The sequence below is a fragment of the Bombina bombina genome, chromosome 8 (assembly GCF_027579735.1).
Source record: "Bombina bombina isolate aBomBom1 chromosome 8, aBomBom1.pri, whole genome shotgun sequence".
In the NCBI taxonomy this organism is placed as follows: Eukaryota; Metazoa; Chordata; class Amphibia; order Anura; family Bombinatoridae; genus Bombina; species Bombina bombina.
The window spans coordinates 117,393,529-117,409,085 of NC_069506.1; the positions used below are offsets into that span (position 1 = coordinate 117,393,529).

The 15,557-nt window shown below is 40.2% G+C and overlaps 1 protein-coding gene across 1 annotated transcript in view; it reads left to right on the plus strand.

Annotated features, from left to right (window-relative positions):
* ATAD3A (ATPase family AAA domain containing 3A) overlaps positions 1 to 15,557 on the plus strand; it is a 273,671-nt gene that overhangs the window by 144,432 nt on the left and 113,682 nt on the right. The window contains exon 12 of the mRNA XM_053690532.1: positions 9,848 to 9,899. Within this exon, the coding sequence (XP_053546507.1) occupies positions 9,848 to 9,899 (52 nt within the window). The remainder of the gene's footprint in view (positions 1 to 9,847; positions 9,900 to 15,557) is intronic.

A 15,557-nucleotide genomic window follows, 5' to 3' on the forward strand; every position in this document is an offset into this window, starting at 1 on the left:
TCAGCAAAGCAGATACCAGGGACTGTAAAGGGGTTAAAGTTAAAAACGGCTCAGGTTCCGTTATTTTAAGGGTTAAAGCTTCCAAATTTGGTGTGCAATACTTTTAAGGCTTTAAGACACTGTGGTGAAATTTTGGTGAATTTTGAACAATTCCTTCATACTTTTTCGCAATTGCAGTAATAAAGTGTGTTCAGTTTAAAATTTAAAGTGACAGTAACGGTTTTATTTTAAAACGTTTTTTGTACTTTGTTATCAAGTTTATGCCTGTTTAACATGTCTGAACTACCAGATAGACTGTGTTCTGAATGTGGGGAAGCCAAGGTTCCTTCTCATTTAAATAAATGTGATTTATGTGACACTGAAAATGATGCCCAAGATGATTCCTCAAGTGAGGGGAGTAAGCATGGTACTGCATCATTCCCTCCTTCGTCTACACGAGTCTTGCCCACTCAGGAGGCCCCTAGTACATCTAGCGCGCCAATACTCCTTACTATGCAACAATTAACGGCTGTAATGGATAATTCTATCAAAAACATTTTAGCCAAAATGCCCACTTATCAGCGTAAGCGCGACTGCTCTGTTTTAGATACTGAAGAGCATGAGGACGCTGATGATAATGGTTCTGAAATGCCCCTACACCAGTCTGAGGGGGCCAGGGAGGTTTTGTCTGAGGGAGAAATTTCAGATTCAGGGAAAATTTCTCAACAAGCTGAACCCGATGTGATTACATTTAAATTTAAGTTGGAACATCTCCGCGCTCTGCTTAAGGAGGTATTATCCACTCTGGATGATTGTGAGAATTTGATCATCCCAGAGAAACTATGTAAAATGGACAAGTTCCTAGAGGTCCCGGGGCTCCCAGAAGCTTTTCCTATACCCAAGCGGGTGGCGGACATTGTAAATAAAGAATGGGAAAGGCCCGGTATACCTTTCGTCCCTCCCCCCATATTTAAAAAATTGTTTCCTATGGTCGACCCTAGAAAGGACTTATGGCAGACTGTCCCCAAGGTCGAGGGAGCGGTTTCTACTTTAAACAAACGCACCACTATACCCATAGAAGATAGTTGTGCTTTCAAAGATCCTATGGATAAAAAATTAGAAGGTTTGCTTAAAAAGATGTTTGTTCAGCAAGGTTACCTTCTACAACCAATTTCATGCATTGTCCCTGTCACTACAGCCGCGTGTTTCTGGTTCGATGAGCTAGTAAAGGCGATCGATAGTGATTCTCCTCCTTATGAGGAGATTATGGACAGAATCCGTGCTCTCAAATTGGCTAATTCTTTCACCCTAGACGCCACTTTGCAATTGGCTAGGTTAGCGGCGAAGAATTCTGGGTTTGCTATTGTGGCGCGTAGAGCGCTTTGGTTGAAATCTTGGTCAGCGGATGCGTCTTCCAAGAACAAACTCCTTAACATTCCTTTCAAGGGGAAAACGCTGTTTGGCCCTGACTTGAAAGAGATTATCTCTGATATCACTGGGGGTAAGGGCCACGCCCTTCCGCAGGATAGGTCTTTCAAGGCCAAAAATAAACCTAATTTTCGTCCCTTTCGTAGAAACGGACCAGCCCCAAGTGCTACGTCCTCTAAGCAAGAGGGTAATACTTCTCAAGCCAAGCCAGCCTGGAGACCAATGCAAGGCTGGAACAAGGGAAAGCAGGCCAAGAAACCTGCCACTGCTACCAAGACAGCATGAAATGTTGGCCCCCGATCCGGGACCGGATCTGGTGGGGGGCAGACTCTCTCTCTTCGCTCAGGCTTGGGCAAGAGATGTTCTGGATCCTTGGGCACTAGAAATAGTCTCCCAAGGTTATCTTCTGGAATTCAAGGGGCTTCCCCCAAGGGGGAGGTTCCACAGGTCTCAATTGTCTTCAGACCACATAAACAGACAGGCATTCTTACATTGTGTAGAAGACCTGTTAAAAATGGGAGTGATTCATCCTGTTCCATTAGGAGAACAAGGGATGGGGTTCTACTCCAATCTGTTCATAGTTCCCAAAAAAGAGGGAACGTTCAGACCAATCTTAGATCTCAAGATCTTAAACAAGTTTCTCAAGGTTCCATCGTTCAAAATGGAAACCATTCGAACAATTCTTCCTTCCATCCAGGAAGGTCAATTCATGACCACGGTGGATTTAAAGGATGCGTATCTACATATTCCTATCCACAAGGAACATCATCGGTTCCTAAGGTTCGCATTCCTGGACAAGCATTACCAGTTCGTGGCGCTTCCTTTCGGATTAGCCACTGCTCCAAGGATTTTCACAAAGGTACTAGGGTCCCTTCTAGCGGTACTAAGACCAAGGGGCATTGCAGTAGTACCTTACTTGGACGACATTCTGATTCAAGCGTCGTCCCTTCCTCAAGCAAAGGCTCACACGGACATAGTCCTGGCCTTTCTCAGATCTCACGGATGGAAAGTGAACGCGGAAAAGAGTTCTCTATCTCCGTCGACAAGGGTTCCCTTCTTGGGAACAATAATAGACTCCTTAGAAATGAGGATTTTTCTGACAGAGGCCAGAAAAACAAAACTTCTAAACTCTTGTCAAACACTTCATTCCGTTCCTCTTCCTTCCATAGCGCAGTGCATGGAAGTAATAGGTTTGATGGTAGCGGCAATGGACATAGTTCCTTTTGCTCGCATTCATCTAAGACCATTACAACTGTGCATGCTCAGTCAGTGGAATGGGGACTATACAGACTTGTCTCCGAAGATACAAGTAAATCAGAGGACCAGAGACTCACTCCGTTGGTGGCTGTCCCTGGACAACCTGTCACAAGGGATGACCTTCCGCAGACCAGAGTGGGTCATTGTCACGACCGACGCCAGTCTGATGGGCTGGGGCGCGGTCTGGGGATCCCTGAAAGCTCAGGGTCTTTGGTCTCGGGAAGAATCTCTTCTACCGATAAATATTCTGGAACTGAGAGCGATATTCAATGCTCTCAAGGCTTGGCCTCAGCTAGCAAAGGCCAAGTTCATACGGTTTCAATCAGACAACATGACGACTGTTGCGTACATCAACCATCAGGGGGGAACAAGGAGTTCCCTGGCGATGGAAGAAGTGACCAAAATCATTCAATGGGCGGAGACTCACTCCTGCCACCTGTCTGCAATCCACATCCCAGGAGTGGAAAATTGGGAAGCGGATTTTCTGAGTCGTCAGACATTACATCCGGGGGAGTGGGAACTCCATCCGGAAATCTTTGCCCAAATTACTCAACTGTGGGGCATTCCAGACATGGATCTGATGGCCTCTCGTCAGAACTTCAAGGTTCCTTGCTACGGGTCCAGATCCAGGGATCCCAAGGCGACTCTAGTAGATGCACTAGTAGCACCTTGGACCTTCAAACTAGCTTATGTATTCCCGCCGTTTCCTCTCATCCCCAGGCTGGTAGCCAGGATCAATCAGGAGAGGGCGTCGGTGATCTTGATAGCTCCTGCGTGGCCACGCAGGACTTGGTATGCAGATCTGGTGAATATGTCATCGGCTCCACCATGGAAGCTACCTTTGAGACGAGACCTTCTTGTTCAAGGTCCGTTCGAACATCCGAATCTGGTCTCACTCCAGCTGACTGCTTGGAGATTGAACGCTTGATCTTATCAAAACGAGGGTTCTCAGATTCTGTTATTGATACTCTTGTTCAGGCCAGAAAGCCTGTAACTAGAAAAATTTACCACAAAATATGGAAAAAATATATCTGTTGGTGTGAATCTAAAGGATTCCCTTGGGACAAGGTAAAGATTCCTAAGATTCTATCCTTTCTTCAAGAAGGATTGGAGAAAGGATTATCTGCAAGTTCCTTGAAGGGACAGATTTCTGCCTTGTCTGTGTTACTTCACAAAAAACTGGCAGCTGTGCCAGATGTTCAAGCCTTTGTTCAGGCTCTGGTTAGAATCAAGCCTGTTTACAAACCTTTGACTCCTCCTTGGAGTCTCAACTTAGTTCTTTCAGTTCTTCAGGGGGTTCCGTTTGAACCCTTACATTCCGTTGATATTAAGTTATTATCTTGGAAAGTTTTGTTTTTGGTTGCAATTTCTTCTGCTAGAAGAGTTTCAGAATTATCTGCTCTGCAGTGTTCTCCTCCTTATCTGGTGTTCCATGCAGATAAGGTGGTTTTACGTACTAAACCTGGTTTTCTTCCAAAAGTTGTTTCTAACAAAAACATTAACCAGGAGATAGTCGTGCCTTCTTTGTGTCCGAAACCAGTTTCGAAGAAGGAACGTTTGTTGCACAATTTGGATGTTGTTCGCGCTCTAAAATTCTATTTAGATGCTACAAAGGATTTTAGACAAACATCTTCCTTGTTTGTTGTTTATTCTGGTAAAAGGAGAGGTCAAAAAGCAACTTCTACCTCTCTCTCTTTTTGGATTAAAAGCATCATCAGATTGGCTTACGAGATTGCCGGACGGCAGCCTCCTGAAAGAATCACAGCTCATTCCACTAGGGCTGTGGCTTCCACATGGGCCTTCAAGAACGAGGCTTCTGTTGATCAGATATGTAGGGCAGCGACTTGGTCTTCACTGCACACTTTTACCAAATTTTACAAGTTTGATACGTTTGCTTCTTCTGAGGCTATTTTTGGGAGAAAGGTTTTGCAAGCCGTGGTGCCTTCCATTTAGGTGACCTGATTTGCTCCCTCCCTTCATCCGTGTCCTAAAGCTTTGGTATTGGTTCCCACAAGTAAGGATGACGCCGTGGACCGGACACACCTATGTTGGAGAAAACAGAATTTATCTTTACCTGATAAATTACTTTCTCCAACGGTGTGTCCGGTCCACGGCCCGCCCTGGTTTTTTAATCAGGTCTGATAATTTATTTTCTTTAACTACAGTCACCACGGTATCATATGGTTTCTCCTATGCAAATATTCCTCCTTAACGTCGGTCGAATGACTGGGGTAGGCGGAGCCTAGGAGGGATCATGTGACCAGCTTTGCTGGGCTCTTTGCCATTTCCTGTTGGGGAAGAGAATATCCCACAAGTAAGGATGACGCCGTGGACCGGACACACCGTTGGAGAAAGTAATTTATCAGGTAAACATAAATTCTGTTTTTTTTCATCTTGGTGATCTATTTTAACATGCTGGAAGCTTTTCCTTCTATTGCTGGCCCCTCCAGTTTACAGCCTTTCTAGAAAACCTACAGAAACGTCTGTCTATATTTGTAATCTTTCCTAATGACAAGTAATGTGTCTAGGAGCTCTCTGAATCCTAGCATACTGGTTTACCTTGTATGACTCTTGTGCTTCTTATACATCACAGATTCAGTATCATCCTGAATCAGGGCTGCAATTGATTCAGGGCTCTTAATTATATAGGTTTAGTAGTACATTCGCCTTTGTGTCCAACAGATCTGTCATAGAACTTCTTTAAGCAGTTTTATAGTGTTCGGTTTAGTGAAGAAGTATTTACTTGTGCGAGGTAAACACATTTTGTGTTTCAGATCTCATTCTAATTTCATATTTTTGTTTCTAACCTAAATTATGAGGAATTCTTTTAGGTCTGGTTAAATTTTCTGTGGACAACACACTTTACATTTCTCCCAGGTTTAGCTCTGGGTAGCTGTACCTGTTACCAATTTATTGGTTAGTTTAAAGGTGAAATCTTATTTTAAATAGAAGTAAATAGACACTGTAGATCTGAATGAGGCTTTGTGTTCCCATCCTTCCAGATTTGCTGCTCTTGCCTTAGGATTGCTTATGGATTTTTTCCTAGGTTCTAGAAGCTCCTTGGGCAAAGCTCAGTTCACAGCATATTTTTATGACTTTTTGTCTTCTCAACAGAGCTAGTGGCATGTCACACATCCAAGGTATTCAGGTGCTTCAGACAGAATGGCATATATATATTTACAAAGCTCTCTAATTCCATTAAACCTGGTTCATTTGCATGGTGTTGTTTTGAACACCGATTTCTGCCAAAGATGTTCAAGTCGGTGGTAGTGATCCGGAATCTACCAAATGTGTACTCCTTTTGCAGAAGATTAATAGAATGTTGCTTGCATTTATGTTGTTCCTTTTGCATGGTACTTGTATGAGGGCACTCTTTTCTTTATCAAAAGCTTATACCACTTGAACTGTCAGCTTTGTTCATGAATTCTTGTTTCTCAGAATAGAACTTACTTTTCTGAACGCCTGTAAATCTTTGGCAAATTATGCAAATGCAGGATTTCCTTGGGGTGCTCTGTTTCCCACATTTTACAATGTCCTAGTTATATAATTTTATTAGTTCTCTGAAAGTTGAGGTTTCTATGCTTTCAGTTGTTTGACTTTCACTGCGTGACATTTTCTGGCCTTGTAAAGAAATTCTTCTGTCTTTAACCTCAACAGTTTGTCATGTGAAACTGATACTGTGTGCAGATATCAACCACGTCATCATCCTGGGGGCTCCTTTCTGATCCGGACCCTGAGAACCCCAGTCCTTAGTAGGGAAAGGATACTGCAGTGTCCTTCCCTTTGCTAGCTGTTAGTAATAAGTCAGAACTGCCTGTGACATTACAGCATTAAGAATTTTGATGGCGTATTTTAAAAAAAAAAAAAAAACCTCTGATTTTCTTTTTAAGGCCTTAAAATATTTTTATGGTGGCAGATTCTTGGATTTTTCATCATAAAGCCTTAGTGGTACAGTTACAGAAGATGACCACATGTTCTTCCGTGCATACTTTCATTATATCCACCAGTTCAACATTTGTTAGACCATTCAGATCGTGTTTCCTCAGACCGAGGAAGAGGTTTTGTTTTTGCATTTAGATTTATTTTTAAATGCTGAATTACCTTTTCCTCAAATAGGTTCTTTTTTTAGTAATGCATGAAATGACTTAAGCAAGAAGGGCAGTGGTATAGGCCTTCAGACTTCTAGGAGGCATTTCTACCTACTCCAGTACCCACAAGTACTGTTCTGCTTCAAATGTGAAGAAACGGACTTACTGGTAATTATCTGTCTGTCTGGTTTTTTTCTCACAATGTTGTGGGGAGGGGGGGGGGGGTTAAATCATAATTTTTTGAGGTTTTTATAAATAGCATAACAGAAAATTATATATGTCCTTTTACAATGACAACAACCAGATCAATACAGTTATGAATACAAACTTTTGGTGCTACAAGAAATGAATGTCGATCTGTGAAAAAATAAATACATAAAGTGAAATATCACCATAAACAAAAGGAAGGATGACATATTTGTCAGCAATTCTGTCGAGTCATATAAAAATGAAACCTTTTTTTTTTATTTTATAGACCTCCCAGATTGGCAATAGGCCACTCTTGGACCTATGTGTAATAGTTTAATGCACTGGAGGTAAACTAGAATGATACAAAGCCACTCTTGGGCATGGTACATTAACATAAAAATATAAACATATTATCTGTATATAATGTAAAGCAATGCAGCAAATTATAAAAAAATTAGGAAACTTAGATGAGCAAGTCATGTTGGTGTGGTAAACAATAGTTTCCAAGTATATGTATAAGTAAGATAAGATTAAAAAAAAAAACAACAATTACATTACATATAACTCTGTTATGAACATATCTGGTAGAGTTGAAGAAGCAGAAATAAGTACAAGGAAAAGAAAAACACCACCACAACTCTATAGCAAATTTAAGAGTAAAGATAGCAATATGGACTTGTTGAAGCCATTAGAACGAAGAGTAGATAGCTGCCCATGGAGGAGGAAATTTATTAAGTTTAGGGTCCCCAAAGCTTGAAGTATATATGTTATATATCTTGTTAGCTACTCATGGTTAAAATGTAAAAACTTCTATACCTTGGGAGCTTGTGCTACTGGTAATCAGGAATGTCTGTCAAGGTTTTTTTTTAACCAGCTCCTTTAGGAGTATCTTTGCATACATGGACACTATTAAGCTCTATGTAAGTAGCAGGTAGTGGACGCTGTGGTCTGTAGTTAGCTATAAATGCCTTCCGAATCACCCACTTGGGATTGGTAGTGTATCTAGGAGCCACAGGGTAGCCATGTTCAGGCTAAAAATAAGAATTCATGCTCTCAGTAAGCTATGGGACGCTTACCAAACTAGTAAACTGAGCACAGCGTAGCACTGAACAGCCCATGGGATACCTTTTGTTGAGGGCATTAATATTGTAATCGTATTCTAAGTTATGATCCCTTATGTGGGTAAGCGCTATAGAAAAATCTTGTAAACAAGCACAACTCTATAACGTAAAATATAGTACAGGTTGTAATAGTTAAGACAAAGGGCATTAAAATGTATAAAACATGCCTGAGTGTAAATAGCACATCTGTGATTACATTAAACGGCGTCTCAGCCTTAGACTTTTAAGACAAATCATGCCAGGCAAATATTGGGACGCTGGTATAAGGATATATTCCTCTTCACCCCAGTTCCATAAAATTTTTAAAGGTGTGGAAATTTAAAATAAGTACGACCTACCCATATAACAACAATATTGGGACACCTGAATTGTAATATGATAGGGAAGCTCCTATGGTGATAAATATTGTATGAGAAAGTTACATGGATAGCACTACATGCTATATCAGATATATGTGGAATATCTTCATGGAATTTAGTGCTTGAAAGAAGTAGAAGTATAAGTCATGGAGATTAAACATCTAACATCTGGTTGGGGCTAGGGTACTGCCAAATAATATCCAGCCCTCAAGGGTAAGGTTGAATGGGAAGAGCCTTCTCGTTACAGAGCAGTTTCTTCAATAGGCAAGAGTTCAGACTAACCAACGCCAGACTTTACTGTCAGACAGTAATCCAGAAGTCCCTTAGGGTATCCAGCCTTCTCCGCTGCAATAAGACGAGTGTGTAAGCTACCTTGTAGTAGGTAAGTCACAAGAAACCAAGTTCCCATGTTACCGTGGTAGCATTTGCAGGGCCTCTCAGCCCTCCGTGTCAGGGGTCCTTGATTTCTTATGGACTGAGCTTTGCATGCGTCTCAGCCGCATCTACCTGAAATGTGGTGAAAGGTAAGCGCACATTTAATTAGCGGATGTCTGCAGAAGGGATATAGTGGACTGCCGTGTCAGAGGTATTATATTTCTGAATATTCCGAGTACCAAGCAGCTTCTCAGTACTCGTGACACTGTGCTCCCTAAAGTGGATGTGTGAGTTATTCACCTCAGTGGCAGGGCTCAGGGTGCTAAACTGCGTGTCATTATGCTGCTGGCTTGGGTCTACCTTCTCCGCTGCTTTGATCTTGTCCTCATCTCCCGCTCCATACTTTGGTCCCACTAAGAAAATGAGCCAATCGAAACGGCTTTGCATTTGCTTATCAAAATTAGAAAGCGCAGTTAGGATAGCCTTGCAATTTTCCTTCTGCATGTTGAAAGCTTCAACTTAAACTATAGTGTATATTTAGCAGTTACGGTAGACCTGCCTGACCCGAGTTACCGGGGGAGGGTGCCAAGATCCAGAAAAGAGGCCGCCGGATGAAATCTTGACAGTCCAGAATAAAGCTTGTAGGTCATGTATGCAGCTGAAAATGATCCCTCTGGTGCTCCAGGGTATAGAGGAACATTTGTGATAGTTTTTAAGTGTGGATGCTGCCAATGTCTTAAGGTAAGCGACCTATATTTCAGACCTGCAAGCTTCAATTGTTGCGGCCATTTCGGTCGCTGCCTGGACACATCCAAAGAGGATTTTTTTTAATTTAAAAAACTTTAATAAACATACCTTTTGCCAGCTTATATTAAATTCGACTTTGTTTTGTTTTTTTATCTGCTTTACATTTTGTATTTGCTTTTACATGTGTTCTATTTTTTTTTTTCTCCTAAGAGTTCATGTTTGCACAGTAAGAAATGTAACCTATACATCTTATTTTACCACACATCAAGTGCTGTTGACTTATATTGGAATTCTCTCTTTACAGACTTCTGTTGTTTGTTGATGAAGCTGATGCCTTCCTAAGGAAAAGATCTACAGTAAGTTAAAGTACCAGAAAGCACAGTAGAATAGCATATTCCGTAAATGCATAATAAAAAGACAATGCAAAAGCACTTCATTTAAGTTTTTATATGAGTAGTAGATTTCTTTCTAACACATTTTAAAGTTAGTTCTTCTCCCTCTCACTAAATCACATGCCAGCCATCAGCCAATCACAAAATGCATTTATTTTGTTAATCTTGCACATACTCAGTAGGTGCTGGTGCCTCAAAAAGTGTACATATAAAAATATTGTGCACATTTAGATAATGGAAGTGAATTATAAAGTTGTTTAAAATTGGGTGCTCTATCTATATTAATAAAAGTTTAATTTTGACTTGAGTGTCTCTTTAATCTCTGCTCAGTTCAACTGTTTATCAAACTTATTACAACTAAATGAAAGACTTAAGAAGAATTTTTTTTTATTAAAACTACACACAGGTTATCGTGAGCCTCATCATCTTCAGTCTTTTTAGATGAACATTATGAACTAACTTTTTTTTTCTCTATTGTCTAAATATATTTATCTTTTTTACGCATTTTGAAACATAAAGGGACACTGAACCCGATTTTGTTTCTTTCGTGATACAGATAGAGCATGCAATTTTAAGCAACTTTCTTATTTACTCCTATTGTCAATTTTTCTTCATTCTCTTGCTATCTTTATTTGAAAAGCAAGAATGTAAGTTTAGAAGCCGGACCATTTTTGTTTAAATATTTTTTATTGAAAATGTTTTCAAAAATACAAAATATACGTTACAGTGGGGTGTAAGATAAACCTCATTATAAAAGGTCAACAAAGAAATTGTATGTATCCCAATAACCCCTCACTCTGTACAATGTCATGAACTACAAAGTTATTTAAACATCAAAGACCTATATTGAATCACACCCTATAAATCATACATAATAAACAAACAATGCATGCACTGTAGTAACATAAATACACCTGCACGATAAGAATATTAACTAAGAACCATGGCCCCATAAACATTCAGATACTCCAGGAAAAACTTTAACAAAAGTATTCTTGACTCTGGAAGAAGATAGAACAAAGAGAGAAAGAGATGAAAAAGGTATGAAGAATGTATAGAGAATGGGTGGGAAGTAGGAGAGAAAAGGAAAGGGAGAGAAAAAAAAGGGGGGGGGGGGTAAGGGGGGTTCAAAGGGGGTAGTTCCCCGGCAGACTGATACTGACTTAGTGATAGGTGAAAGCGCTTACCTATTGTATTAAGTACGCTGGGTCCCCCCTGACTCAAGGCATTGTCTCCAGAGTTCCCAGCTCTGGCAATGTATATCAATTTTGTTATTAGCCGCAAAGATGGGGCATTCCATAGACTCCATATGTGACATAATTGTAAGGACTAGAGGCCACCATGGGCTTTTAGGCTGATGCCAGGATCTGGCTATAGCCAATTTGACTGCTGTAAATAGGTATATACATAAATTGAGAACTTGGGCTGGCAGCCTCTCAGAGAACATATGGAACAGACCCTTCTGAGCATGGTCCCCCCAACTTACTCCAAACCGCCTACAACATAGAAAGCCTATGGATTTTGGGGCAAGACCACCACATATGAACCACAGAACCTAGTCTCCCACAGCCCCTCCAGCACAAGGGGGAGTGAAAATGAGAAATTTGAAATAATCTAAGAGGGGTCAAATGCCATTGGAATAAAAGTTTGTGAAACAATTCCAGATAGGTAACATTGTGTATAGCTTTCTTGGTGTACAATATGGCTCTAGACCAGAGCTCCTCCGATGCCTCAAATCCAAGCACTCTCTCCCATTGCTTAACTTGGGGAGTCTTATAAAAGACAGGCATATTCAGAATATCTGAGTAGGCCATAGAGAATACCCTAGAGACGCGCTTCTCCGGATTCCATCTTCTCTCCCACCTAGTACAGGATCTAAGAGGGGCACCAAGGAACCCCCAAGATCTCAGGAAGCTCTTTAGTCTATAAAATTCAAAATGAAATAGAGGCCTATGTGGAAACCTAGATTGAAAAGCAGCTACTGACATGGTAGACCCAACAACCCATAGGTCTGACACAGTCAGGAACCCCTGTTCCTCCCACCACTCTAAGTGTGAGTTTGGTAAGGCTTGTAAGAGGCCAGCCAAAGGATGAATAGGGGAAGGGTGCGGAGATATACGGCAGAATGACGAACTTTGTCCCAGAATCTGAGATTTGCCTGTACTATGTAATTCTCAGAGATAGTCGAGCACCTAACCTGTTTAGGAATCCAGATTAAATAGTGCAAGGGGATCCCCGAGAGTATAGAGTTTTGTTCTATGGCCGCCCATCTGCTAGTTAAAGGGACACTGTACCCAAAAATTTTCTTTCGTGATTCAGATTGATAATGAAATTTTAAGCAACTTTCTAATTTACTCCTATTATCAAATTTTCTTCTTTCTCTTGGTATCTTTATTTGAAATGCAAGAATGTAAGTTTAGATGCCGGCCCATTTTTGGTGAACAACCTGGGTTGTCCTTGCTGATTGGTGGATAAATTCATCCACCAATAAAAAAGTGCTGTCCAGAGTACTGAAACCAAAAAAAAGCTTAGATGCCTTCTTTTTCAAATAATGATAGCAAGAGAACGAAGAAAAATTGATAATAGGAGTAAATTAGAAAGTTGCTTAAAATTGCATGCTCTTTCTGAATTACAAAAGAAAATTTTTGGGTACAGTGTCCCTTTAACTGATGGTCACCCCAAGCTGATAAATGGGCTAGTCTCGCTGCTTCATGATATTTGATAATATTAGGGAGAGCGCCCCCCCCCCTGCCAAAATCAGATTATATAGGTATTTTACCGCCATTCTCGACCGTTTTCCCTTCCAAATGAAAAGATTACGTATCCTTTGGAGTTGAATTAGTAAAGGTTTGGGAATGGGAATTGGGAGACGGCGGAAAAGATATGTTATTTTGGGGAGTAAATTCATTTTTACCGCAGCTATACGCCCCCACTAAGATAGAAATGGGGAGTCCCATTGCTTCAATAGGGTCTTAAATTTATGAAAGAGAGGGGCACAATTACTAGAGATGACCGTGGGGATATCATGGGAAAGATAAACACCCAGATGTTGTATCCCATCCGTGGACCACTGGAAGGATAACCGGGCTGTTAACGACTGGACATCTATGTCCGGAATATTTAGCGCATATGCGATGGTTTTAGAGAAGTTCAGCTTATAATAGCTGACCTTTGCAAACTCCTCTAGGATAAGAAACAGCCGGACCATTTTTGGTTCACAACCTGGGTTATGATTGCTAATTGGTGGCAATAAACAACTGTCTGTCTGGCTCCTTAGCTTAGGTGCCTTCTTTTTCAAATAAAGATAGCAAGAGAACGAAGAAGAAAAATAATAGGAGTAAATTAGAAAGTTGCTTAAAATTGCATGCTCTATCTGAATCATGAAAGAAAAAAAATGGGTTTAGTGTCCATTAAGTTCAGTATATATTGTGTTGATCTGCTTTTTCCATAGCTTTTACTTAAATCATTAGAGGCCTCTTTTCACTGTGTCTAATAGTAAACCCCCAACAGGCCAGGTTCTCAGAAAATAATCACAGCTGTTAACCAGCATTTCCATTGTTTGATTCAGTTGTGTGCACTTGGGTGTACCGAAAAAAATTGTTTTGTTATGGGTTCCTCATCCTAAGTTAAACACAATATTGATTGCAATAACTGCTTATCTTCAACTTTACAAGTCCAGTCTTCTCTAGCTCCCTCTCTGAAATTCTCAGTTGTAAATACAAATCTGCTTTTTGGCAGTTTATAATGGATAGTTCAAGTAAAAAAAAAAAAACATTGCAATAGTTTTTTTTTTTTTTTTTTATGTATATTTGTTTGCGAAAGTATATTATATAAAGATGCCCTTTAAGACCTAATACAGTTCAGTCACTTGAGGTTCTTAAAGGGACAGTATTATCAGTTATTTTTAGAGTGCCACCAGATACTGCAGTGCAATAAACATAGGCCTAATATACAAGGTAACAATTATGGGAGACAAATGGATAGATGGCCCTGCCAAGAATTGCTTAAATTGGTTCTCTTGAAGGTTATCTACAAAACAGCTGGGCTTTTAGGCTTACATGCTAAGGTGGATCAAGGGGATGACAAAAGGAGGAGAGGAAGTAAGATAATAAAATGTTAGTATATATTGTATGTATCCCTGAACAGTAGAAACTTTAAGGAGCGCTTGAAAGTTTGAAAACTAGGGGAGAGTCTTGTGGAGTGAGGCAGAGAGTTCCACAAGATAGGGGACATTCTGGAGAAGCCTTGTAGACAGAATGTGAAGGGGTAACTAGAGGAGAAGGTTGTGAGCAGAGTGAAGGGAACAGGAGGAAGAGTATTTGGACATGAGGGTCGGAGATATAGGGGGGAACAAGTGTTATTGAGAGCCTTGATTGTCAGTCAGGATTTTGTGTTTTATTTTGGGGGTTAGAGGAAGCCCATGATGGGATTGGCAGAGAGCTGCAGCATATGAGGAGCAACGTTAAAGGGAGATCAGTATGGCAGAGGCATTTATTATGGATTTTAAGGAAGGTAGGCACAGCTAGGGGGAGGCCAGAGAGGATGGAGTTGCAATAGTCAAGGCAGGAGATTATTAGAGAGTGGACAGTAAAGTCAAAATTTAAACGGTCATGATTCAGATACATGCATGGACTTTTCAACAACTTTCCAATTTACTTCTATTATCAAAGTTGCTTCATTCTCTTTGTATCCTTTGTTTATTATACCTATGTAGTCTCAGGAGCAGCAATGCACTACTGGGAGCTAGCTGGTGATTGGTGACTGCACACATTTGGCTGTTGTCATTGGCTCACCAGAACTGTTTGTTGTATCTCCAAGTAGTGCATTGCTGCTGCTGAGCCTACACTTTGTGGATGATATCGTTTTCCCTTGAAACATTCCCCTAGTCATATTTTGAAGCCGATTGTCACAATACCTAGATTCTTGCACTATTCAAGTTCTTTGTTTGGAGATCTGCTGACGCTATCTGCAGGTTGCTTCATTCATCTTCTCCCAGCATTCAGATTGTGTCTATGGGTCTGTTACTTTACTGTAACCTGGCCAATCTTAGCGAAACTGGAGCTCACTGAAAGTCTAAATGTATTTTCTTTCTTCTTTTATAGTCTCATTTTCCTTCAGATTTTCTTCCAAGCCCTTCAACTGCTCTGTAGCATATTTAAAAAAAAAAAAAAACTAAAATGTCAATGATTATAAGTTAACATATCTAAAGAGAAATTTTTTGTTGCATAAGTTAGTTGTTTATTAAGTGATACTTCCCTTTGTTAAATGGACACTAAACTCGAAATTAATCTTTATTGATTCAGATAAAGCATTCAGTTTTAAGAGTTTTCAATTTACTTCCATTATCAAACTGTGCATAGTCTTTTTATATTCATACTTTTTGGGGCACTAGCTCCTACTGAGTAAGTGCAACAATTTTAGAGTATATATGAGTCTGATTGGCTGATGGCTATCACATGATACACGGAGCCAGAAAATTTAAGTCAATTTTGAAATTTGTTTGTTGGTCTTATGTTTTTTTATAAGCCCTGTCCTAGCATTTACTTGTTAGTAATCTCAAATGTTATTATAGCAACTGAATATGCTTGATTTTTATTAAGCCCAATAAAATAAAAGCATGCA